This window comes from Crinia signifera, chromosome 19 (assembly GCF_055691185.1).
Source record: "Crinia signifera chromosome 19, ASM5569118v1, whole genome shotgun sequence".
In the NCBI taxonomy this organism is placed as follows: Eukaryota; Metazoa; Chordata; class Amphibia; order Anura; family Myobatrachidae; genus Crinia; species Crinia signifera.
Genome location: NC_139226.1, coordinates 123,997,427 through 124,024,465, shown reverse-complemented (window position 1 = coordinate 124,024,465; position 27,039 = coordinate 123,997,427). Strand labels below are relative to the sequence as shown.

The window sequence follows — 27,039 nt, the reverse complement described above, 5'->3', positions numbered from 1 at the left end:
ATAAGTCAGCAGGCTCTCGATTACACAACTATAGAATAGTGTTTGCGGTCTCCCTGCCCAGATGACATGATACTTGGTCTTACCTGAACGAGAGAGGTGAGACAGATATAGTAGAACCCAGATAATGTCTCACAGCACCCGTACTGTAACAACTGGCGTTAGCATACATGCCAGTGTACTGTGGAGTGGATATGCACTTGCTTTACTATATGCATGTTAAGTCAAAATAATTATGAGAGACAGCAAAGAAGAGACCATAAATGTAAATAAACACATAGGACGAGTCCACCAGACGCTGCCCACAGTGATGTCAGCTACCCACCCGCACCCGTATCACTGGGTGGGAACACCCATTTTCACGGGAATGCACGGGGGACCGAACCAACCAGAATAACCCCCTGAGTAATAGGGCTGAAAGGAATAGCAATTTTGCGGAAATTGCCGCTTTCCTGCAAGTTGCAAATCACCTTATGTAATAAGACCAAAAAAACTCTGGAAAATCACGAGAAATCCACCATTTTAAAACCACGCACCGCTGTAAGTCACTGTTCCAATATTTTTTTTAACTGGATGTAACAAGTTGTTGAAAATACAATGGAGATAGCTACCTGGCCTGTACCTTTGAGGGACAACAAAGTAAAGTAAGAAAGACACCTGCCTGTTTCTGCCTTCCCTCATCTTACTAGGCCTAGAATGGTACTTTAGAGAGTGGGTACCACCACCGCTTCAAGAGATTAGCCGCTCCCTGCTGGCTTGCATTTGTACCTTCCCTGGTAGGTGGGGACCGGCGATGGAGGTAGGGAACTGTATATGGAGCAGAACATATCTTGCATTGGAAAGAAGCTGCCGCTGCTACATTTAGGGTTATTCAATGCCCCTGAGGGCGAGCTATGACGACAAGCAGTGCCGATAACTCGCCGTCAGAGTATTCTACTCCCTCCCTTTCCCTCGCCATTTCCACCTCGCTGGTTTTATTCGGCGAGGTGGAAACGGTAAGTGTCGCCATTAAAACGTCGGGGCTCGCCACAAAATGCAGTGCACTCGCTGCATTTGCAGTTAACCTCGACTTTTAAGTCAATATCGCCACTTTAGTAAATATCGGAAATGAATATACCATATTGTAAACAGTTTAATTCCCTAGTCAGTACCTCATCACTGAACACATCCTGAGAAGGGCACAGCGAAAACCTGGCAGAGCGTGGCCGGACTAATACATGGACCGAGCATGTCATGCCAGCCTCACCAAAATAGCTGATACTGCATTTGTGTATTATTTTTGACACTGAATTTGAATGCCAAGCAATGGTCAGTTACAGATGTCCCCAGTAGTGTCAGTTACATATAATTTCCCCAGTAGTACCAGTTAGATGTCCCCAGTAGTGTCAGTTACATATAATTTCCCCAGTAGTGCCAGTTAGATGTCCCCAGTAGTGTCAGTTACATATAATTTCCCCAGTAGTGCCAGTTAGATGTCTGCTTACATCTATATTCCCTACCACATATACACACGCACACACATTCTAGGGTTAATTTGTTGAGAGCCAAATGACCTACCAGTATATTTTTGGGTACTTGTTTCCTAGCACGGCCACAACGATCATAATCGCGGTCATCGGGGGTAAAATCGGGGCCATCGCATGCGCAAAAAAATCGGGTGCGATGGGCCAGACGCGATGCCCGCGATTTCCCCATAGAGAACAATGTTAAATGCCTCAATTTACCCGCGATGACCACGATTTCCCATAGGAAACAATGTGAAATGGCTCAATTTACCCAAATTATCATAGGAGCAATGGTAAATGGGCCAAAAACACCCCTGAACATTGAAATGTCCCCCCAAAAGTAGTTTACGCCACCACGTGATCAACGTGAACCCGAAGCGTGGCGAGCGCAGCGAGCCCGCGAGGGGCGGCGGTACGCGTCCTCCGACCTTTTCATACCCCTACTATCCACTAGGGCGTGGAGTTGAGAATAGAATAGTGTGGCGAGCCACCGAGCCCGAAGCGTGGCGAGGGGACGCGGATACCTGTGAAGCCCGCGAAGGGACGCGTTTACCTGTGAAGGTATCCGCGTGCGCTCGCCACGCTTCGGGCTCGGTGGCTCGCTGCGCTCGCCACACTATTCTATTCTCACTCCACGCCCTAGTGGATAGTGGGGGTATGAAAAGGTCGGAGGACGCGTACCGCCGTCCCTCGCGGACTCGCTGCGCTCGCCACGCTTCGGGTTCACGTTCATCGCGGGGTGGCGTGAACTACTTTTGGGGGGACATTTCACTGGTCGGGGGTTTTTTGGGCTTTCTGGCCCATTTACCATTCTTCCCTATGATGATTTGGGTAAATTGACCCATTTAACATTGTTTCCTATGGGAAATCGGGGTCATCGCGGGTAAATTGAGGCATTTACCATTGTTCCCTATGGGGAAATCGCGGCCATCGCGGGTGGACCATTTAAGCATTTTTAGGCGCACACGACGCGACCGACCCGATTTTTCACTGTTTTCAATGCATTTCAATGGAAAAATCGGGGGCATCGCGTCGGTCGCGTCGCAGGCCACTAATATTACCCCCGATGGCCAAGATTTGTGCCCGTGCTAGGAAACAAGTACCTATTTTTGTATTGTGAGAGGAAACTGGAGTACCCGGAGGAAACCCACGCACACACGGGGAGACTATACAAACTCTGCACAGTTAGGGCCATGGTGGGAATGGAACCCATGATCTCAGGGCTGTGACACAGTAATGCTAACCATTACACCGTCCGTGATGCCCTATCATGTCCCCAGTAGTGCCAGTTACATGTTATTTCCCCAGTAGTGCCAGTTACAGATGTAGACAGTAGGTTTTTAGCAAAAAAGTACATTTTGGAAACTATGGTTTTCAGAATAATTTGGGTAACGGATATTTGGATAAGGGATACTCAACCTGTATATACATGAATATTATGGCCTATGAATTTTATAAGAGCCAAAGGGGAATTACATCCCATCAGCAGCTGCTTCCTTCCCATTCTCAGAATAGTGGTCCTACATGCATTATACATACTACACTTAGCAGCGAGCCCTGTGGATTGCGTTGTGTGAAATGCCCATAACACACTCCCTATACTGGGGCCAGTCAGTGACATCTAGTAGCCTGCAAAGCTGCAGAACCATTGACAGTGATTTATACAAGAAAACAGCCTAAAGGTGCCCAAACACGGTCCGTTGAACGGATCCGTTTGGGTCTTAATTAGCATGCATCGTATTGGATCGCATGCCTAGTGCATGCAATGCGATCCGATACGATGTTTAGCTAGTACAAAAAGTATGTGCAGCACATACTTTTTGTACCGTACTATGTGATGCGTGGGGTACCTTTATAGTAATTTATCAACATGTGTTCTGTCCAGCCCTAGGATTCGGTGAGCTGTGTATATGTATAGGGCTGTATATATAGGCTTTTCCCTGCCCTACACCAGGACAATACACCGGGATCTTCACATGACAGAGCTGTACTTTAAACAATGCAATATAAACTTTGCAATGCACATGCATTTGTTTGTGGTTCATAAAGGAGTATTACTGTATATTTGTATGTTGCATATATTAAATGGGGCGGTACTCTTTACCTAGCATGGCGCCCACGATTTTGATCGTGGGCATCGCAGGTAAAAAAATCGAGGGCATTGAATGCACTAAAAATCGGGTGCGACGCGATGCCCGCGATTTCCCATAGGGAACAATGTTAAATGTCTCAATTGACCCGATTTTCATGTTCAATACCTCAATTGACCCGATTTTTCCATAGGAAACAATGTTAAATGGCCCACAGAGGCCAAATAGCCACCCTGAAGTGTGAAATGGCCCCCACAATTGTTAACGCCACTCCACGATCAACGTCAACCCGAAGCGTGGCGAGCGCAGCGAGCCCGCGAGGGGCGGCGGTACGCGTCCTACGACCTTTTCATACCCCCACTATCCACGTCGGCGTGGATTTGAGAACAGAATAGTGTGGAGAGCGCAGCGAGCCCCGCGAGGGGACGCGGATACCTTCACAGGTAAACGCGTCCCTTCGCGGGCTTCACAGGTATCTGCGTCCCCTCGCGGGGCTCGCTGCGCTCGCCACGCTTCGGGCTCGATGGCTCGCTGCGCTCACCACACTATTCTATTCTCAACTCCACGCCGACATGGATAGTGGGGGTATGAAAAGGTCGTAGGACGCGTACCGCCGCCCCTCGCGAGCTCGCTACGCTTCGGGTTGACGTTGATCGTGGAGTGGCGTTAACAATTGTGGGGGCCATTTCACACTTCAGGGTGCCTATTTGGCCTCTGTGAAAATCGGGTCAATTGAGACATTTAACATTGTTCCCTATGGGAAATCGCGGGCATCGCGTCGGTCGCGTCGCACACGATTTTTTAGTGCATTCAATGCCCGCGATGACCGCGATCGGCGCCGTGCTAGGTAAAGAGTACCAATGGGAGGCAATGGAGTCATCTGCTGCCGGGCTCCTGCTCCAAAGGGGGCACCTCTCCTCCCCTGCGAGTTTGAATCAGTTAATTGAAAGCCATCAATATCACTTCTGTGACTGACTCCCCCTCCTAGCATCATTTTTGCAAGTGTCACACCCTGTATTAGAACCTATGACCTGTCTTACTAAAGACAGACAGCTTACTGATTGAGCTATTTGGGGGGCACTAATATTAATCTTGCCTCCAGCCACTGGGATGAATTTACGCCACTGGGGCTCCAATAAACACTATGCTAATTATAATTTATATATATATATAGTGTGTGTGTGTGTGTGTGTATCTATGTAAACCTTCCCCACAGTGAGAGCAACATTAAGCCTAATAACATGAGTGATCTGTGTCACTGTAGCAAGGGATTGGCGGATACCAGCGGAGCATGACTGGACTGTAGGGCAAGGGCGGAATTCCATGTATCTCAGTCTTTTGATCATCCAGCAACCATACAATTATTTTGCAATGGAAAGAAATGTGTGGAAAGAACTTACCTGGGCTCATTTGTGTGTCTTGTACCTTCTAGAAATAACAGAGACGGTATTCTGCAAGTCGGCAATGAAGCTCCGGTCTTTAGCTCATCTCCACTTGGAGCCAAACAGCTGGACACGGACGGGGCCCTCTGGCTTGGTAAGCCTCATTTCTTATGTCTATAAAATGAATCTTGTCTTTGTGTCATTGCGGCGGCCACCATTAGGTATAAAGGCATTGGCGCTAAAGACTTTTACTGCTTGCTGTGGTACCTGACTTTCTGTGTCACAGCTGACTGAAATGATGCACTGTCAGCGCTAGGAAATATTATGTACATTTAAAGATGTGTACAGTAGGTTTTCTGCTCAGAATAGTGCGTGACTGAACATTATATCAGAGCTATTCCAAGGGATGGAGAAGAGGGTTTGGACGGGTATATGGCATTTAGTACCACAGTACAGCAGCACACACCACACATTTGAAACTCTCTTCCTGAAGAAGTGGTATCGGCAGACACTATAAATACGTTTAAAATAAGGTTGGATAAACATTTATTGGTTAAAAACATCCACGGGTACAAATAAGTAACATAGGGGGGATGTTCTGACATCCGCACCCCAGCTCCGCCCTCTATCGCCACCCATCGCATTCATAATTATCGCATATGCACTAACATATGCGATAATTATGGCAAAGGACAGCTCTTGCGTTAAGAGCTGTCCTTTGCGGTGAGTCAGCAGGTCCCATCGGGACCCGGCGGCTCCCCCCTCCCTCCCTTACCCGGCTGCTGGCTGCTGCTGCGTGGGGGCTGGCTCTCCTCCTCCCTGCACCCGGAAGAGGATCAGTGCAGGGAGGAGGAGGTCACAGGTCTGGGCAGCACAGCTCTGTGCTGCCTGGACACAGGTGAGAGGCAATGCGGGGCGGCGGGGGTCCGTGCGGGGCGGCGGTGGGTCGGTGCGGGGGTTCGCGTTAGAAGCCCATAGGCTTCTGTGGGGCATCGCCAGATTTTTCTGGCGATGCCCCCCGCCGCGGTAACCCGGTGGGGGATGCTTAGTGCATCCCAAAATGCGGTAAAAACCCCGATAACGGGGTTTTTACCGCTTTTTTAGCTTAGAGAATCTCCCCAATATCTGTCTTTAAAATATCGGAACACACTATACAACAAGGGATAAACTATTATAAACATAGGTTGAACTAGATGGACGCAAGTCTTTACTCAGCCTCACATACTATGTAACTATGTATAGAGATAGGTGTTTCTGGGAAGGACTGCAAGATACAGTACCCACTGATGTCTTGAGCACTGTGGGCCCTATAATACCACTACATCAGTTCTCACAGCATCCTCCATCCAGTGTCCCTTCTCACATTTAAAAACAAGAGCAGGCTCCTCGTAGAGAATCCACAACAAGTCCCTATACCAGGGGTGGGGAACCTTTTTTGTGCCATTGGCCAATTGTATGGTGGAAAAATCCTTCGGGGGCCATATGTAAAAATTTCTCTTAAAAATTGTCCTGCTGCAGCCATCCCATGCTCCAGCGGCTGCCGCTGAATAGGACTGACAGTCTCTGGTTGCTGTTGATTAAGAGGAATCTCGCAAGATCTCCCCTGTACTTGACTCTTGGCAAAGCTGCCGGGTGGGTAAAAGGGCCACTCAGACTGGCTACGGGGGCCGCATACGGCCCCAGGGCCTGAGGTTCCCCGCCACTGCCCTATACCAACATGTCTACCAGCTATGAAGCTGCCAAATTTCCCATTAGTTTTGTTGGGAATATGGAGAAACTTTCTACAAAATTCTTTAATCCCTGAAGTAAATCAATAGCAAAATTTGGCACCTGTTTTATATATTTTTGTTTTTTAGGAAATACAATTTTATCGTTAGTGATCTTAGACTATGCTTTAACACATTGAACAAACATGCACGCGTAATATATCATTCTATGTGGTGCTTCTTACGTTACATGCTCGCCCTAAAAATCGCAGTACAATTACGTACCCATGGGTATATAAGGTGGTACAGCGAGGGAGAGCGAAGCAATATTATAATAGTTTAGCAGCAGCCGGATTGCACAATGAAAACGCAGCTGCCTTTGCTTGATATTTTATAACCAGAAAACTCAGAAACCTTATTATACTAAATGTAAGTGTAAAGCAAGTAGAGTTAATGGAGTATTCATGTGATACATGCCACTGTATCTATTTAGAATGTTCCGTTGGGCTCCGTAGGTTGTAATTCTTCTGTTGGAACAGCCAAGATGTGATTGAGAAGAGAGGATAGTTAATGCCCGTTCAGGGGAAGTGTTTGGGCGGTGTACTGATACGTATCTATTCATGTTCTATCAAGTCAGGGCATGTTTGACTCATTTTTGCCATGTGCTGAGCTGTATGGAAACAGGGACTTTCCATCTTGATCAGTTACACAGACTGACACCGCTGAACGTAATATTGCCATTAATAGTGCGTGTCTAGATGTAGGCATCTTGTTCCGGGCTTATATCTGCAAACAGCGGAATTATTCTGTGGGCTACATAGATTAGAGGTAGACGGCTTATAAATTCCAAGCTATTGTGGAACTACAGGTACAAGTTCCACAGAACCTCTTCAATTATTATTTGTAGACGATTCAGTCATAATTGTGATAAAAAGAAAACCTGAACGGAACATACGGTTTCTATATGCCTCATACTCCAAGATGGCTGCTTGCATATTGTCCTTCATTGAGGCCACTGTTGAGTTACAAACTGTATTTCCATGATTATAGGCAAAAGCAAAATGGTTTCCTTCTATTCGAATTGTCATTTGATTGGAAAACACGTTTTTTTCTGACTTATGTAACTGTCCTGTTCTTCTGTGGGCGCAGGTGGAATAGAGAAACTGAGCGTCTCGTACAAGCTGCCGAAGGCGTACAGCACTGGCTTCATCGGATGTATGAAGGACGTTCTCATTGACCAACAGGAGCTACACATGGTGGAGGATGCGTTGAATAACCCCCCTATATTATATTGCTCAGCCAAATAATTTGAGACCAACTTATCTTCCTCCTTTCTGGCCTAACCCCTTTCCTACTCTCCCCACCCATCCACTGCTGTAATTATTTTCTATTTTTGTAAACTTATTGCTTTTTATATTTTTGTGTGTGGGGGGAGGAAGGAGAAGGCAGTGTCTGTATTTGTGTGGACATGAGTGTGTTTCAATAATGCAACCAGACCAAAATCCCTATGGGGTGGGCACAACGTTACATAACTGAGAGGTTATGTTATCTGCAGGTAAAACGTGAGAACAGTGCAACTCACAAGGGCCTTATTCAAGTCAAATCAGGGATCACAGGGGGAGATGAAGTGGACATTTTGTATTGAAGTTCCGAGCTACTTTTAGGAGAGGGTTGGTTGCACAGTCTCACCAATAACCCACCCTGGCGGCTGCGGTGTTCTTGCCATGAGTGCATGCATTTTGAACCCTTGTAATGTGTGAGGTGTAGCGCTTGGGCTGTACGCTCGCCATAGCGAGAAATAGCTGTTATGAGTTGACTAGATGTCCCTGCTGCTGGCTGCTTTGCATGCTTGAGACATAAGGAGAAAGAAGAGGAGATAAGGGGTTTCTGATGTAAAAATGTGGCCTTCTTGTCATAATGATTGCTTGTTGTGTGAGGTCTGAATGGTTCCCAAAACCCCCCCTGCCAGTCCGCTCCCTGTACCTCTTCCATATCATGATGTCCTCTTAGGAGGTCTCCATTATATAACCTTCCAAATACTACATTCCTTTTATTTTTTGGATCTGTGAGTTGGTTTCCAAGTTGTGTTTGATACAGCAGAATTGGGGGGGGGGGGGGGGGGGGAGTGGGTAGGGAGAGTATTTTTAGTCCTCCAAATCCACTTGTACAGTTACTGTGGAAGTTGGTTGTTTTATTTGGTCCACTGAAGTTGTGTAGAAATTTCCTTGGCTTAACCAATGTTACAGAGCTAAGGAAAAGGCGTAATCCCTTCTAGGACAGGGTGCTTATTATAATGCTGGAGGACATGACATTTGTTTTTATTTTGTTTTTTTACTTTGATTTCTTTTTCTTGTTCTGTATGAATTCTACATGAACTTTTAGCGCTGGAAACATTTGTTTAACCCTTATTTCTAACCAATATACAGAAAATAGTCTACTGGAGTGTTGGCACCAAGTGCCAATATTTACAGTTTCAATATTAAGGAACGTTTTTTGGGGAGTTGGTGTAGATTTTAACTAGCGATACCCTAAGGGCAATACAATCTAGTTTATTGAACAAGAAAACATTATTAGACTCTCAGTAGAGGATATAAAGGGGTTTCTCTAGTCAGGGTTCTAGATTTGGCCACTTTTCAACAGTGTACTAACTATAAGTGAGATACACGTTACACACTCTTTCCGTAGTGTGCCCGTGTAACTTGCATCATTACAATAGATTGTGTGCCATTATCAAGTGTATTTTACCTGTGATTTTACAATTGAAGGGATGAATAGTACAAACAAATAAAAAGATAAGTGGGACAGTGACTGGATTTCTGTACAATTCCTCGATCATAACATATTATTTATTTACTGATTTGGTTTATCTGCTTGCTGGGATCATTAGAATAGGAATCAAGACTAGCATCTGTCTACACCACTCTCTAAGTGTGCTTCCATCTTGGAGAAGAAGGTGACAAGCCTTTGAAAAATGTTGTTCCGTGAAAGGTTCCGTAATGATTGGTTAATTCCATGATAACCAATCATGTGCTTGACTAAAGGAACTGTCATAGGATTTAGACTCTCGGCCATTTCAATAATACCCATCTTACAAGAGAGGCTAACATTGATTTCACATGATCAAGTATGGAAATAAAGGGTTAAACAAATGTAAAAACAATATTGTATTACGTTTACAGAACAATTGTCCCACTGGGTGGTTTACCGACACCATTTGTCTGGGCACTTACCAGTATATAAACATCTGGGGGGTGGTTTCCTGGTATAGCTTCAAGCCATTTACAGCAAATGATGTTCCCCATCTGTAAAACTGCTGCCATGTGCACAAAAGGAACTATGGACGCAATTCTGTAAATATATCTTTTAAATACTTTTGGCTTAGTTTTTACTGTCTAACAGATGGAGTTAAGACCTTATTTCGTGTACCTGATCCTTCTCCCTGATTTGTCTGTAAAACTACCATGTGATCCATTCTGGGAATATAGAAAATTCCTCTTGTATGCACAATATTGGAGAACAGAAGCCACACCTCTTCATCAGCATGCATTATAGCATTTCCAGGGGTAGCCATTTTGTTTTTAACTGTGAAACTATCCTTTTAGATGTACTGGGAGGGCTGGGACGGGCTATCGCAGCCCTCCAAACCAAGAGAAGAATTCTTATGCAAATTTACAATTTATCCAGCTCTTTCCTACCGGGATTTGGCAAATTGTGATCTGCATCAGGCAAGTTACCAGGAGTATTAGTGGATGGTAAGCTGAAGTCAACAGCTTATTATTGCTAATAGCTTCCTCCCAAAACACTGTGTGACGCTTTTTGTTGGTGCTATTTTTGTACATAAAAAAAAGACCAAAAGTATTTAAGGATATGTCTTTGACTGGAGGTATAAATGGCCCTGCAGTCTTGGACCATATGTTAACATCTTTTGATGGCAAATGTGCATACAAGTAGAATTGATTGTGGATGGAGCTAGTTTCTTGTGTTCTGGTAAGAACCGTTCACTTTAGCTTAGAAAGTGAGGGAGGGGGGGGGGGGGGGGGGGTAAAGCAATGGCTTACCAAGGGATTATCATACCCTATTCAAGGTGTGCCAGAGAACAATACTATGGGACACTATACCGGAGGTGTCTCCACTTAGTAACCACTGATTATGCCCTGTGATGATACTCGTTAGATGTAGGTTTAGCCTTTCTGATGACTATATAAAAGACTCTGCAAAGTGGTACAGAGCATGGCAACCAGCTGTCCATCATTAACATGTTCAATCCCTTTTTGCCATAGGGCTTCAGTTAATTTTGCAGTGATCTTATTCTACAGGTCTTGTCCGTCATTTACTGTAGAGTGAAAAGAAGTCACAAGCTTCCCAAGACAGAATCATACAGCCACAGATTTCTGATTGGCTGCAATAGTTAATTCATTCTAAAAATGTCACAGTAGAGTGGTGGCCAGTTTGCTATGACGGCGGTGGACAATGAATGTTTATGTGGGTTATACTCGCAGTGGAGATCTTACTTTGGCCACCAGACGTGTAGACTAGATCAAACAAGTCCATCTTGATTCATTTGTCTTTTATCCTGCCATCCATAAAATCCTCTGCCATGTTATCTGGCACAATTGAAGTCATGTGCACTTACATTTCATTTTTCTGGTTTACTAGCATTTATATCCATAATGTGTGAAAAAATTGTGGGTTTGTTTTGGTTGCTTTTTTTTTTTTTTTTTTTTTTTTTTTTTTTTTTTTTTTGTCTGTCAATACATCACAATTCTAGAGTAGTAAAGCGCTGTGATCCTGCTGTAGGAGTCTCGGAGGACTGTGCACAGCATACAGAACAGCATGTTATAACCATTACTAATTTTATTACTTGTCTTTCGTCCAATCACCACAAAATAAAGTCTGAAAACTATTTAAAAAAAATACATTTTTGTTTTTGGTCTGTACTTATTAACTGATCATAGGATTGTAAGCTGTATAATGATGTTAATTCCTGATTGGATAAGAGCCGCAGTCATACAAGCTGGAGATACGTTGAGACCACATTTCTTTTAGCAATGTCTGCTGCATGATGGCCGCACACTTGTTACGGTTGAACATCTTACTGATGTGCTATACTGGACAATGGTAAATAGCAGAAATGTTGGCAGCAGCTGTACTTTACGGGGGTAATTCAGAAATGATTGCATTCGGTTAAGACACCACCCCGCTGGAGTGAAATGTCACCATGTGAATTAGTGTGGCCGCTGTGCGAATGGTTGTGTACAGCTACACATCAATTTGCAGCCATGCTGTTACAAAACCCGTCGTAACAGGTTCATTGTCGGAGGAGGAGGCCCCCTGATGGACACCCAAGTTCTGGCTATGCAGACTTCAGCCAAAGTGAGAGCACTAAGAATATATTGGTCAGTTGACCCGGGTCTTTGGAGTGTGTATAGTGTTAGGGAGGCTCTGTGTAATATATAATTCAGTAGAGCAGCAATGACATGCCATACTTCCCTTCCCTCCTCAATCTCAATAGGATCTCCATCAACAACTGGAGTCCCAGAGGCCAATTGCTTAATAAAAGCGTGGCACAATTTGAGGTATCTGAAAATTGTTGAGTTTGGGATACTAAATTAGTGGTTCAAAGGACGTTAAAATCCACTGGCGTAACTATAGCACCGCAGCCCCCGCCACCGCAGGGGGGCGCTGTGCATATGTGGGCGCCGGGGGCTGCGGTGCTATAGTTACACCTCCCCCCAATCCCCCGCAGGCTTACCTATTTCGCTGGTCCCAGCGGCTCCGTTCTTCTGCTGAGGACCACCACAAAATGGCCGCCCCCATATAGCACACAGTTCTCTGAAACTGTCTGCTGTATGGGGGCGGCCATTTTGTGGTGGTCCTCAGCAGAAGAACGGAGCCGCCGGGACCAGCGCAAAAGGTAAGGCTGCGGGGGGGTTTGAATGGGCGGCGGGGGTGCCCCCCCTAGCGGCGGGGGGGCGCCCAAAACGTAGCTACACCGCTGTTAAAATCCCATTCTTAAGTGTTTTTCACACCACCTCTCAAGGGACTTATCAAGAGTACAAATGTGCTACTACTGCATGGGATGTAGAATATACCAACATACAATACATGTAGAGGGCCTATATATATATATATATATATATATATATATATATATATATATCTTGCACCCTTGATAAGCTCATTCACCTGAAACCTGTGACAGCTGCCCCTTTAATACTAATTCAGGTGCTGTGTTTGGGATTGTCTCACCTTATAAAAGCCATAAGGTACTTGGCAGTTGAGCATTAACCCAGGAAAAAAAACACATGTTCATTTTAGCTATGATGTGTAAGCAGGTGCCAGGTTCCCAAGAAAATCAGTTGCTAGTGTAGGACTTGCAGTGAAATGGGGTCCCTTGGCGATGGGCTGCAAGCTTAAATGCATTGATCAATTCATGAACTAAAACCCCATTATTTATTTATTGATTATTTGAATGTTAAGGTGAGTTAGTTTGTTGTAGTGAGTGCTGGGCCCCCAGTGTTTGTATATGTATATATATATATATATATATATATATATATATATATATATTAGGGCGGAGTGAAAAAACTGAAATTGAGAAATTCAAAATCGGCTAGTGTGGGAAAGTTGTGACTTGACCTGAATAAGAAACGTGCAAAAGCTTTTTGATCTCAGTCAACATCTTCTGTTCTGGCAAGAGGCCTAAAGTTTCACTTTTTAGGTGAAAATGACGAAACCTATGAAGATGCTCCAATCTAGTTATAATTATGTCAGGATGTCTTAGAGTGGTTCATTAATATACTTTAGCATAGTAAAAAACAGTACGAGCTTGTCCTAGTGCAAAGTGACTGACTGGCGGGAGAAAAAATCCCTAATAATTGACCCATTTTCATGGTCACAACTGTAAATATTGTGTGTTTTCTCCTGAACGTGTTTATAATAGAAGAAGCACAAATACTCTAAATGGAATTTCATTGACACTGTGTGAAATATAACACTGCATAATAGCCCTTAATCAGACCTGATCGCAGTACAAATTTGTTCTCAAAATGGGCAAAACAAATGCTGCATTGCAGGTGGGGCAGATGTAACGTGCTGAGAGAGTTACATTTGGGTGGGGTGTGTTGAAACTGAAATCTAAATTGCAGCAGATATTTACCCTACACAGAAACAAAATAACTCAACACAAATCTAAAGGTGGCCATACATCTACAGATCGATTGTCAGATCTGGCTGGTTGGAACAAATACCTGGTAATATCTGAATGACAGTTTTTGGCAGTTTTCCAGCATTTCAAAGCAAAGTGCTCTCATCCATTACCAGTATTTTGTTCCAAACAGACTGATCGGACAATAAATCTGTAGATGTATGGCCACATTAACTCCCTCTGCACATGTTACATCTGCCCCACCTGCAGCTGCATTACAGCATATAATTATGCCAAAGATAAGCCAATATATTAACAGTTAAATACATTAAAGTGCATTATGCTGTAATAAGTATTGCTGATCAATCCTGCCTAGAAGGGCGGTCTTTTTGTATGGGCTTAATGGGCAGGGGCCCTGACCCAGGGGCCCCCGGCGTATAAGGGCTGTATGTTGATAGCTGAGGATCCCCTTTTTCCAGGGATACCAAAATTTAGAAAATCGGCCCTGGGGAACTGCAGATATCCAACTTCAAAGCAGCAGTCCACATCCGACCTGTTAATTACAATTTCCAGTCATATTTCTCAGGTTCTCTCTGACACTAGCGGCTTGTCTCTATCATGCCCAGAACCAGAGATATCAGCCTTCAAGCAGCCGGTCCCTGCTCCAGCTCCAAACGTCTGGTGTAGTTTTATATTTTTGTCAATGGATTGCTCTGGCTCCTGATCTCTGATACCCAAGTTCCCAGCACCTCCTGAAAGTTGGGACTCTAGGTTTTTATACTAGGCTAAGAAATCTATTTCCAGATAATGGCGATATCTGCAGTCAAACAAGCTGCCCTTCCACCGGAAAATTACGAATATTAAGCCCACTCCATTATCCAACCGTCCCCTGTGTATAAAACACCCCCTACCTCCCTGGAAGTCATTTACAAGGGACCCTTCATACAGCTCAGTGCCGCCTTCCACACGTTAGTGTTCACCCTCCCACCACCTGTGCAGTAAAGGAGTAATTAGCAGAAGTTACTGCTCCAGGTCCTACATGTTGAATGGAAGATAGAGCACCCCCTGCCACCCGTGGGACATCAAAGCTGCTGCTGATACCACCCCCCACCCCTAGGAGGGGAGAATGGGTAAGGGCCCCAGTGCATTGCTTTGCCCAGGTGCCCACACTGTTAAGACGGCCCTGGTGCCTAGAAATGAACACAGTGATTGGCATATATGTACTGCTGGACACCACTCATAGAATGATTAACCTGTTATTTTTTGAATCAATGTTCTTGTTTTTTTTTCCCCTAAACATTAGATGTATTTGTTTATTTATTTATTTACAGTTTCTTATATAGCTCAGCAGATTCCTTTTCTGCTTTACAATAGTAGACAGTGATAAAACAAACTGGGTAATGACAGACAGACTTGGGGGTTAGAGGGCCCTGCTGCAAGCTTACAATTTATTACATCATAATACACTTCAACGTATTTAACAGTTAATATATTGGCTTATCTTTGGCATAATTATATGCTGTAATGCAGCCCAATCATGTTCCCAGTATAGGGGATGCAACACTGTTTTTCTATCAATAGTGATATGTAAAATGATACATAAGACAGTTTACACTTACTTGTAATACTTATTGTAACAGTTACTGTTTCTCAATAACAGACTGCAACAGTTATTTCTTATTTATATACACAGGATTGTCCATCTTTGTATATGCACTGCAAAAGAGAGCAGCATAAATCCAATTTCATGTATTTCAGTGACACTGTGTGAAATATAACACTGCATAATGGCCCTTAATCAGACCTGATCGCAGTACAAATTTGTTCTCAAAATGGGCAAAAAAATGCTGGACTGCAGGTGGGGCAGATGTAACATGTGCAGAGAGATTTAAGGTGGCCATACATCTACAGATTTATTGTCCGATCTGTCTGGTTGGAACAAAATCCTGGTAAAAGATGAGAGCAAATGACAGTTGACCATTTGCTTTGAAATGCTGAAAAACTGTCATTCAGATATTACCAGCTGTTTGTTCTAACCGGCCCAATCTGACAATCGATCTGTATGGCCACCTTTAGATTTGTGTGAGTTATTTTGTTTCTGTGCAAGGTAAATACCGGCTGCATTATTTTTACACTGTAATTTAGATTTCAGTTTCAACACACCCCACCCAAATTTAACTCTCTCAGCACGTTACATCTGCCCCACCTGCAATGCAGCATTTGTTTTGCCCATTTTTAGAACAAATTTGTACTGGGATCAGGTCTGATTAAGGGCTATTATGCAGTGTTATATTTCACACAGTGTCACCGAAATTCCATTTAGAGTATTTGTGCTTCTTCTATTATAAACACGTTCAGGAGAAAACACACAATATTCACAATTGTGACCATGAAAATGGGTCAATTATTAGGGATTTTTTCTCCCACCAAAGTCAGTCACTTTGCACTAGGACAATCTCGTACTCTCTTTTACTATGCTAAAGTATATTAATGAACCACTCTAAGACATCCTGACATAATTTTAACTAGATCGAAGCATCTTCATAGTTTTCGTCATTTTCACCAAAAAAGTGAAACTTCAGGCCTCTTGCCAGAACAGAAGATGTTGACTCAGATCAAAATGCTTTTGCACGTTTCTTATTCAGGTCACGTCACAACTTTTCCACACTAGCCGATTTAGAATTTCTCAATTTCAGTTTTTTCACTCCGCCCTAATATATATATATATACACACACTGTGGAAGAGTGAACCCATAACACTAAGAAACACAAAGCGACTACTGCATTTTAAGAAAAAGCACTATTGTTTAGAAAAGGGCAACAATACTTACGTGGCATAGGTGGTGTAATTGGAACGGGAGATCCGCCCCACTCAAGGCTATCTCAAAACCATGGTCTTACTACCAGCTAGATGTGTTTCAAGGAGGCTTAGGACAACAGCATTGGATTTTTTTATTTTACTTGATTAATAACCAGGGAACATTAGACTGGTCATGTACACACTCCACATTCCAGGAGAGTATACAGAAAGTTATTATCCCAGCAGTCATAGACATACAGTACTTAATGTGAACAGGAAAACAGCAAACAGGCCAACCAGACACACAGGTCGATAGCTATTGGCTGGGCTCCCTGGCCTCCCTCAGTGTCAGCCTGCTACGGTTCTTCCAAAAAGGTAAGAATGGTTTGCGCACAGAACTATCAGCAGATTGGAAGCATGCCATTGGTGGGGATTGGATCGGAGTCTAAATGCCCCATATATTAGTCCCATTCTCCCGGGAAGAGCTCATTGACAATATGGAACTTGATGTGCCATTTTTACATGCGGACAGGAGAATTTAAAAAACCCATTCAAAAGAATGGGCGGCTGCTGATTGGCTGTGATAGGTATGTGCCAGCGATGCGGCACCGCTGGCACACACCTAGTATCAGACCATATCTAGTTCTAAAAAGCACCAATGAGGTGATAGCATCGTATGTGCAGCCCTTCCGACCTCCGACTGCGGTCCAATGTGCACGAGACTACGTATCGGATCAGATGACATACACATTGCGATTTCACATTATTTCTCAGCCTGATGCGCCGGAATCGGGTGAAATTTTGCTCAAATCGCATAGTGCATGGAGGAGGACTTCATACCAAATAATATTGTACAGTCTGTGATCAGTCTGCTCTGCTCCGCCTATAGTGTACCACAAGGTGGCACATAGATGCATATGGTGAAGCTACCTTGAGTTAAGGAGTAGTGACTCTGGATTGTGCACTACAGCAGTGGTTCCCAACCTTTTTTCTCTCCCGTACCCCTTGATTAGTCTTTTCATTGATAAGTACCCCTCCTCTCATTATTAAATATGGACAGTACTTAGCAGTATGCAGATCCTTATGCATGTCCTTATATTAAGGAGGAGTGGAGGAGTAGTATACAGCAAGGAATCATGCCCTTCCGTGTCTAGACACTGGTTGTGTATTATCTCCAGGATTCCCGCTAACACCGGTAGGATTAATGCCGCTGCTTCCTCCACCTTTATCAGTGCTGGGCAGGTGACTGCTGATGTCTGAGGGCAGCATGGGAAGGTCCCAGTGGATTGCTGGTCAGGAATATGACACAACATGGTTTGTCTCCATGGCAATGGGTCTTCTTCAGCCATCAAAAGACCTTTTCATTGTCCGCCATTACCAATATTATTTTCAAGTACCCCCAACTAGTCTGCAGAGTACCCCCAAGGGTACTAGTACCCCAGGTTGGGAACCACTGCACTAGAGGATCACTGGCTGAGGTCTCGCTAAATATCTGACAACTTTTTACATGGGCTAACGGCTAACCTCTCCTTGACTCCTGTTCCCCATTAACTATGTATTTAAAAACTGCATACTGTGTGTACAATACTTGTCTGACAGAGTAATTACACATATAAGAAAAGTTCTGTACACATTTGTTTCGTTGTCAATTTTCATCCTCTAGCATTCACAGTCCAACGTTAAGGGACATCGTCACTGCTGCACACTATTACACTGCTGACAGAACGGGGTATATTCAGTGCAGCAGTGTGCAGGCTTTCTACGGCGAGGATGGTTATTTTCAGCAAGGAAAAGCCATCCTCGCCATCCAACCCCTTGCCGTATTCAATGTTTGTGAGAAATCCTCGCTGGCAGAGAACGGTGAGGATCCCCTTAAACGGTGAGGTTCGCTGCAAATGCAACGAGCCTGCTGCAGTTTGTGGTGAGCCCAGCCATTTTGATCGCCACACTCGCTGAAAGGAACCAGTGAGGTGGAAATGGCAAAGTCAAGGAGAGTGAGTTGAATACTCTGACGGCGAGCTATCGGCACTGCTCACTGTATAGCTCGCCGCCAGGGGCTCCCCAACGAATATATTGAATATATCTCATAGCGTCTGCCAATTAAAATGCCAAACTATCGTTACAACGTCAGTCAGCCACAGAACCTGTGTAATTTATGAGTGTCCCGGGTTAAAGGGATAGCATGGTAATCCTAGTTATTGGAATTATACAACATGTTGTACACTCAGAAAGACAGAAAGTCTGGCGCTGTATATCAGATAAGACAATTTGAATATAGATTCCTACAACCAATTGCTGCGGTTTTTGTGGGGAGTTGCACACGCTCCTCAAAGATACATACAGAAAACACAACAGAGAAAACTGCACAAAAAGCTGAGGTAAAAATGAAACAATAACATTTATTTAGTAAAAATACATATGTTTTAGAAATTTAGATACAATGTAACAATAGGCCTGCTTCGTCTGCTACAAAAACATGTGTATATAGCAATCTATATAAGCAATAATAAACCTGAAGTTTCCCCCAGCTGGGCAAATTTGTTGATACTCTTATGCTATATTATTAAGCAATGTTAGTTGCTGCAGTTTCTTTATTTAAGCAGAGGTTAGTAGGTTATTGCTTCCAATTATAAAAACTATCCTTTTTGTGTCTGGCCAGACATTGTATGGGAAGGTACCTGTGGTATTGACAAGTAGGTTTACAATTCTCCCAGCCGCTGGTGCTGAATCACCTAATCATGGGTCTTCAACCTGTGGCCCTCCAGATGTTGTGAAACTACATGTTCCATCATGCATTGTCACAATTTTTCTTATGAGAGCATGCCAAAACTGTCAGGGCATGCTGGGACATTTAGTTCTGCAACATCTGGAGGGCCACAGGTTGAAGACATGTGACCTAAATCATGCAGCTTTATCCAGAGTCTTGGTGTGGAGGAAAATAGAGGGTGTCCACTTCAGGTACCTGCCAGCAATTTGTAGAACAAAGGCATCCGAAAGGTTTGGTATAAGTTCCTGACTCGTTTCCCCGCCTGCTCTGCGCTATCAGTGGCTTTATCAATGAATCAGATGAGATGTTGTACAATCACAAGCTGAAGCAAATAGAAGTATGAATTTAAGCAACAGAAATCAAATAATAAAAGATATTCAGCCATCTACTGATCGGACTGAATCTAGGGGGTTATTCTGGTTCACTCGTAAAGGCAAATTCCTTCTCAAATGGACAAAACCATGTGCACTGCAGGGGGCAGATGTAACATGTGCAGAGAGATTTAGATTTGGGTGAGTTATTTTGTTTCTGTGCAGGGTAAATACTGGCTGCTTTATTTTTACACTGCAATATAGATCTCGCTTTGAAGTAAAACCCCACCCAAATCTAACTCTCTCTGCACAAGTTACATCTGCCCCACCTGCAGTGCATATGGTTTTGTCCATTTGAGAAGGAATTTCCCTTTGCAAGTGAACCAGAATAAGGGCCCTAGTCTGAAGAAGACTTTCTTGTTGTAGCAAATGCAGCATCTTTTGTTTTGTACAGATGGGCATTGACAATCATTGGCTAATAACCATCAATGGTCCAATGATAAAAATGGATCCCCCATGGTGGAAGGCTACTGGAGACAAACACCTGTAACTGCTGGTCACTGTGCTCTTCGCATAGGCTCACTATCGATAAGTAATTGCTAACCGTGAAGAAATCAACCATCGATGGCAGTTATTTATTGTCATCTACTCTGCTCTTTCTTTACTTCAATTGATCTGGGGCAAAGTCTGGGCATCAATCTGCATCGGCGGCACAATTTGCTAGTGACGTAGTGGGTAGAAATGGTGTGTCTCCAGCATAAGGTGGCTACTTTATAGATCAGTGATGGCTAACCTTGACACTCCAGCTGTTGTTGAACTACACATCCCAGCATGTCCTGCATCAGTAAAAATAGTAAAACTGTAGCAGAGCATGCTGGGATGTGTAGTTCAACAACAGCTGGAGTGTAGGTTAGCTATTGCTGGTATAGATGGTAGACAATGTCTAGGTCGACCACTAATGGTCGAAAGTCACTAGGTCTACACCTAAGAACGGTCGACATACCCTAGGTCAACACTTACATAAGGCCGACACAAGCTTAAGGTTGACATATGCATGGACGACACAGTATAACTGTACCTCATCCCCTTGCATGGCTAGCTGTGCTCATTTCGGGTGCGGTGCCTCGCTGCACTCGGTACACTATTATGGTCTCACTCTATGCCCACTTGGATAGTATAGTATGAAAAACCACCTTTAAAAAAAAAAAGTGAAAAACTCATGTTGACCATTAGCTTACAGTATGTTGACTTCTTTCTCGTTGCAGTCAAAATCTGGTAACACGCTTCCAAAACCCAAAAATTTTGTACAACGTGTTTTGATAAATTCATAAAATGAAATGGATTTAACTGATTTGTGTGAACATTTTTGTCTGTTTTCCAGTGTTTGGGGGCAAATGGTCAAATGCTTAATAGGGTCTGAGCACTCAGGTGTCTACCACACAGCGCTGCTCCTGGCAGAGAGGAGGGGCATGGCCGGTGGAGGCTGCACAAGGGGCTCCTCCTCTCTTAAAACACAGCTTCCAGCATCACAAGGTAGGGGTGAGGCTACAATGATGCAATTCAGCTCAAATTGCATCATCACCCCCCCTCCTTCCCCCCCCCCCCCCCCCCCACACACACTTTTGCTTTGTGAATGGCGGTAAGTGGAGAGTATGCGGGAGGGAGGGTATGAGCGGGTATGCTGAAGACTTGCTCACTTTTTCGGGGGGCCAGGAATGCCACCCGATTTTAGAGAGCCTCCTGGGCCATTTCGGTAAAGTAGGCAAGTAAGCCTTACATAAGTGCTATGAGCAGGATGCACTAAAGGAAAAAATGCAGTAAAAGCCCTGTTTTTTGGGGTTAGAACCACATTTTCTGATGCACTAAACCCTGTACATCGGGGTTTCCACGCGGAGAGTAACGCCAAGCCTTTGGGCTTCAATCCAGAGTGCTGGTTGAGGGATCCATCACTGATCCCTCCCAACATGACCCGCAGCCACCACCTTCACTCTGCCCATGTACAGAGTTACCCCCGGGTCTCAGAGCCGGAAGTCCAGTGTCGGGGGGACATCACAAAGGACAACTCTTATCACATATGTGATTATTATCCAGGCAAAACCCTGCAATGTGTGGCGGGATGCATATGCACAGGTGCCACAGTTTTTCCATGTTCTTATTATAATGGTGTTATAGGACAGTTGGAAACTTCCAGTCATTTAAATTAATCATTGATAAAGTAAGCAGTTAGCCTGACAAGTTAATATGGTTAAATAATAAGCATCTGGGCCTTAGAACAATGGCATCTATTTATGTGGACGAGATTCCAGTAAAGCTGAGGAAATGCTCTGCAATAATATAAACCTTTCTGGCCTCCAGCTCAACCCAACACTGGACACTGTATATGTGACATAAATCTTCATAGAAGTATATATTATTAGAACAACTGGCCCTAATTTTTAAGAATATGGCCATGGAGAGACATATAATAGGTGCAAAACATTGAATATACAAAAAATAAAAATTATGATTATATCATAAATATCATAACCATCACCTATATAAGTACAGTAATAAATATTCACAACAATATCTCACATCACTAGTTTAGATTCAGGGGTATACATAGAGATATATCCACCTATCATCAATCATTTAATACTTTTTCTTCTTCTTTATTATATTTTACTTATACCTTTTTAATCTTCACATTACTATAAAGGCAGTATTTATATACAAAATGTCTTTGTCACATACAGTATACTGGTTATCCTTCTTGAACAATACCACTAAAATATGAAATGTAATATATGTAGGAACCTACTATAAAATACAGCATTATCAGCCCCATGACCATCATAGTAAATGGGTGGAGACACTTTTTGAATCAGCAGAATACCCATTGGTGGAAAATGAACCCCGTGGTATTTAGTCTGACGGCGAGCAACCAGTCGGGTTGCCTTGAGAAAGCAGCATTTGCGAAGCGCGCGCCGGCCTGTTAGAAGGAGTGCAGCATCATATGTGTGCCTCTACGCATTAATCTAACATATCGATATGCCTTAACTGCTCTTATTAGATCATTACTTACTGATGAATACTGACTACCTGTGTGTATTTGTATAGTAGCGGCCATCTGACCAACCTTCACTGACAGGCAGTCACATACGGACCCTGTAAGCGGTGCGCTCCCTGGGAGACACCGCTATTATCAGTGGTAGGACACACCACCACTGAATACTGTGATTAACTGTATACCACAGTGAACCACACTGATAATATTGTATTAAACCGTTGTGACAGACTTATTGTTCATACTAATAGAACTACACAGCTCTTTATGAGACATATACACTAGAGATGGGCGGTTCGCGAACTAAGCGGATCTTTTAGACGGATCACATAAAAGAATGAGTGAGCCGTCGATCCCAGAAAGGTGAACCATAATTCTTTTACTTTCAGTTTCTTTTTCCATTACAATGCATTTGCCTGATCTCAGCAGTTTACTAACTCTGGATGTACTAACTCTGGAGACTGAGTACAGCGCTGTGACTGCAAGTAAAAGAAAGAATAACAATGCTGCTGCTGCTAGGGATGGCTACCGGTGCAGACGCCATCGATGGTTGACATCGATGGTGATTCTGCACCCACCCATCGATCAGTGTTTTACACAGTCATGTATGTTCTTATTTGTTCAGCTCACTGTTTTAAAAAAAAAAAAAAGTAAAAAAAAAAATGGCAATATGTGATTGTAAAACAAATTATGCCTCTTTATTATCAAATTAGCCTTTTTTGTTTTAAAGTGAGCCGTTGTCCCGTCTAAAAGATCTGGATCTTTTCCGCTGGATCCCTCCTCATCTTAGTGACCTGTTTTGCCCTTCTCTAATTACACTAAACAGTTTGCCAAGAGCAGTGAGCCTGACAGATTGGACACACTATACTATACTGTGTTGTATAAAAATAATTGATAGAATGATACTAACAATCTTTAACTGGGACGCAACTTTACTATCTAATATTATGATAAAGAGTACATGTCTGGTGATTAACTATACATGTTGAAAGGATCATTCTACTCAGAGGCGTAACTACTTTTTTTGCGCCCCCCCCCCCGCCGGACATTCCCCCCCCCCCCCCGAAATATTAACCCCCTCCTTACCCGTCCCCATTGCCGCCGGCGCTTCTGCCTCTAACCCCACACGCAGATCTGTGTCGGGTGACGGGCGGTCCCCGGCTCCGGCTGCAGTGCTAATATAATAACAGACACTCAGAAAATGGCTGCCCCCCAAACAGCATTATGGGGGCAGCCATTTTCCGAGTGTCTCTTATTATATTAGCACTGCAGCCGGAGCCGGGGACCGCCCGTCACCCGACACAGATCTGCGTGTCAGGTTAGAGGCAGCGGCGCCGGCGGCAATGGGGTAAGGAGGGGGAGGGCAAGAGTCGGGAGCCGGGACCAGGTGGTAACTATAGTCCCGCAGACCCCCCAGGCGCCCACACCTGCCTAGCGCCTCCCCGCCACCGCGGGGGCTGCGGGACTATAGTTACGCCACTGATTCTACTGTTATACTATAATATAAGGCTTTTTGCCTAGATACAAGTGATCTAATCACCTCGGTCAGTAAAATATATTGTGATAAACTGTCTACTTACACACGTGAAAAATGTGACAACGTTGTCTATAATGACACAGAGGTGATTACAAAGTCCATCTCTTGTTCACTTTGATTATATCTCCCTTATAATCCTTTAATGATACATAGTGCCCAGTTAATACAGTGAGATCTTTTGAATGCAACAATTGTTGCCTACTCAGCTGTGTATAAAATGAATAGGATCCTCTTGAATTTGAAGATTTTCTTCATCTAACAGACTTTACAATTCACTTAACACAGTAACAGGCAGCTAAATCAGCGATATTATAAGGCAATATCTACACATATTAATCCTCCAGGAGAGCAATCACATGGCACTTGTGCGATTGACTTTCTGCAACTATCTCTAAAAATAAAGCAGCCAGTATTTACCCTGCACAGAAACAATAAAACACCCAACTCTCTCTGCACATGTTACATCAGCCCCACCTGCAGTGCACATGGTTTTGTCCATTAGAGAGTGATTGTGCCTTTCCGAGTGAATCAGAATAACCCCCCATCGTTACTTATGTTATCTAAAATAACAAAAACAAGCATTTAAGCACATATACACCCATATATTTAACTAATCACGCCCTTTGGGTGGAGCATGACACCCCCCTTAATGGAGTGCTGTGCAAAATTTTACTGCCAACTATAATCTCCTCAGGGCCGGTGCAAGGCATCTAGACGCCCTAGGCAAACGTGCAGGATACCGCCCCCCCCCCCCCCCCCCCTATAGAGGGAGGAAGCGACACCTTGTAAAAAAAAAAAATACTGCCACCATCCTATAGGAGATGACCCCCCCCATAGAGATAGGAAGCGCACCTTGTAAAATAATAACTGCCACGTGCCACCACGGCACCATCCAGATGACTGGCAGTGGGTGGCATATGAGAGTGATACTGTCTGAGTAGCTGGGTGGGTAGGAGGGGGGAGTGGGCGGGCGGCGGCTCCTCCACCCGCCAGAGATTTGCAGGCCTGCTGTGAGCCTGTGTCGGTGTCTAAGCGCACGGGCACGGCACCGGGTGGGGGGGCAGTGGATTCACGCTGTCTTGCCAGCGGGGGCAGGGGCTGCCGCCGCCCGCCCTGCCGCCGAAGTTTCCCGCTGGCTGCTGTACTTAGTAGGCCTGATGACCGTCCGGGCGACTGACTGACTACTGTCTGTCAGCGCTGGCGGCAGGCCGGCAGCCATGTACACGGGCGGGGGCGGGGGACGGGGACGGGGGGGACACTGACAGGGGTCCGAATTATACTCACAAGCAAGCTGCAGTTGTTGTTGCTGTGTGGGTGTGGAGTCTCTCTCTGCAGCCGCTGCCTTCACCTTCTTGTTTATCCTCTCTCCTCTGCGGTAGCGACGTGCGTTGCGTAGCAGCTGAGCTTCCTCCTGCTGCTGCTGCTGGCCAGGCCAGCTCCCTACCGCCCTCCAGTGGCCGGCGCCCTAGGCAAATGCCTAACCTTGCCTAGTGGTGGCGCCGGCCCTGAATCTCCTTGAAACTAGTTTTCAAAAATAGGCAAGTATGCATGAGAGGTGTGACTAACAGAAAGCCTTGTACTGTAAAACACTAGAATCCAAACTTTCAAGGTGCAAAAAAAACCAAAACATTACCATCACATTACAGATAGAAATCAGATCTCACTTGTATACAGGAGAAAAAAATAAGTTCTGTCATTTTCATTTATTATCAGCATATTCCATTGTGCCTTATTATAGCAACATAGTTTTTAAAACAAAATGGTGTAATAACATACTATACTTATTGTACCAGGCAGCCTCTGGTATGTGATATCAGCTTCCCGGAAACCACAGGTAAATCCAAATCTAATCGCTGCAGTGATCAGCATGTACCAGGCAGCCGCTGATACGTGATATCAGCTTCCCGGAAACCACAGGTAAATCCAATTCTAATCGCTGCAGTGATCAGCATGTACCAGGCAGCCGCTGATACGTGATATCAGCTTCCCGGAAACCACAGGTAAATCCAATTCTAATCGCTGCAGTGATCAGCATGTACCAGGCAGCCTCTGATATGTGATATCAGCTTCCCGGAAACCACAGGTAAATCCAATTCTAATCGCTGCAGTGATCAGCATGTACCAGGCAGCCTCTGATATGTGATATCAGCTTCCCGGAAACCACAGGTAAATCCAATTCTAATCGCTGCAGTGATCAGCATGTACCAGGCAGCCGCTGATATGTGATATCAGCTTCCCGGAAACCACAGGTAAATCCAATTCTAATCGCTGCAGTGATCAGCATGTACCAGGCAGCCGCTGATATGTGATATCAGCTTCCCGGAAACCACAGGTAGATCCAAATCTAATCGCTGCAGTGATCAGCATGTACCAGGCAGCCGCTGATATGTGATATCAGCTTCCCGGAAACCACAGGTAAATCCAATTCTAATCGCTGCAGTGATCAGCATGTACCAGGCAGCCGCTGATATGTGATATCAGCTTCCCGGAAACCACAGGTAAATCCAAATCTAATCGCTGCAGTGATCAGCATGTACCAGGCAGCCTCTGGTATGTGATATCAGCTTCCCGGAAACCACAGGTAAATCCAATTCTAATCGCTGCAGTGATCAGCATGTACCAGGCAGCCTCCGCATGTACCAGGCAGCCTCCAGTAAATTACATCAGCTTCCCGGAAACCACAGACAGGTCCATCACTAACCACTGCAGTGATCAGCAGGGTGCAGGCAGCGGTGAGCCTTGTGCCCCTCT

At 44.4% G+C, this 27,039-nt stretch overlaps 1 protein-coding gene across 16 annotated transcripts in view; it reads left to right on the top strand.

The window, feature by feature from the left end:
* Positions 1 to 11,593, top strand: part of AGRN (agrin) — a 445,469-nt gene extending 433,876 nt beyond the window's left edge. For all 16 annotated transcript variants that reach the window (XM_083163268.1, XM_083163265.1, XM_083163264.1 and 13 more), the window contains 2 exons: positions 5,025 to 5,128; positions 7,830 to 11,593. In XM_083163268.1, the coding sequence (XP_083019394.1) occupies positions 5,025 to 5,128; positions 7,830 to 7,987 (262 nt within the window). In that variant the 3' untranslated portion in view covers positions 7,988 to 11,593. The remainder of the gene's footprint in view (positions 1 to 5,024; positions 5,129 to 7,829) is intronic.
* The last annotated feature ends 15,446 nt before the right edge of the window (positions 11,594 to 27,039 follow it).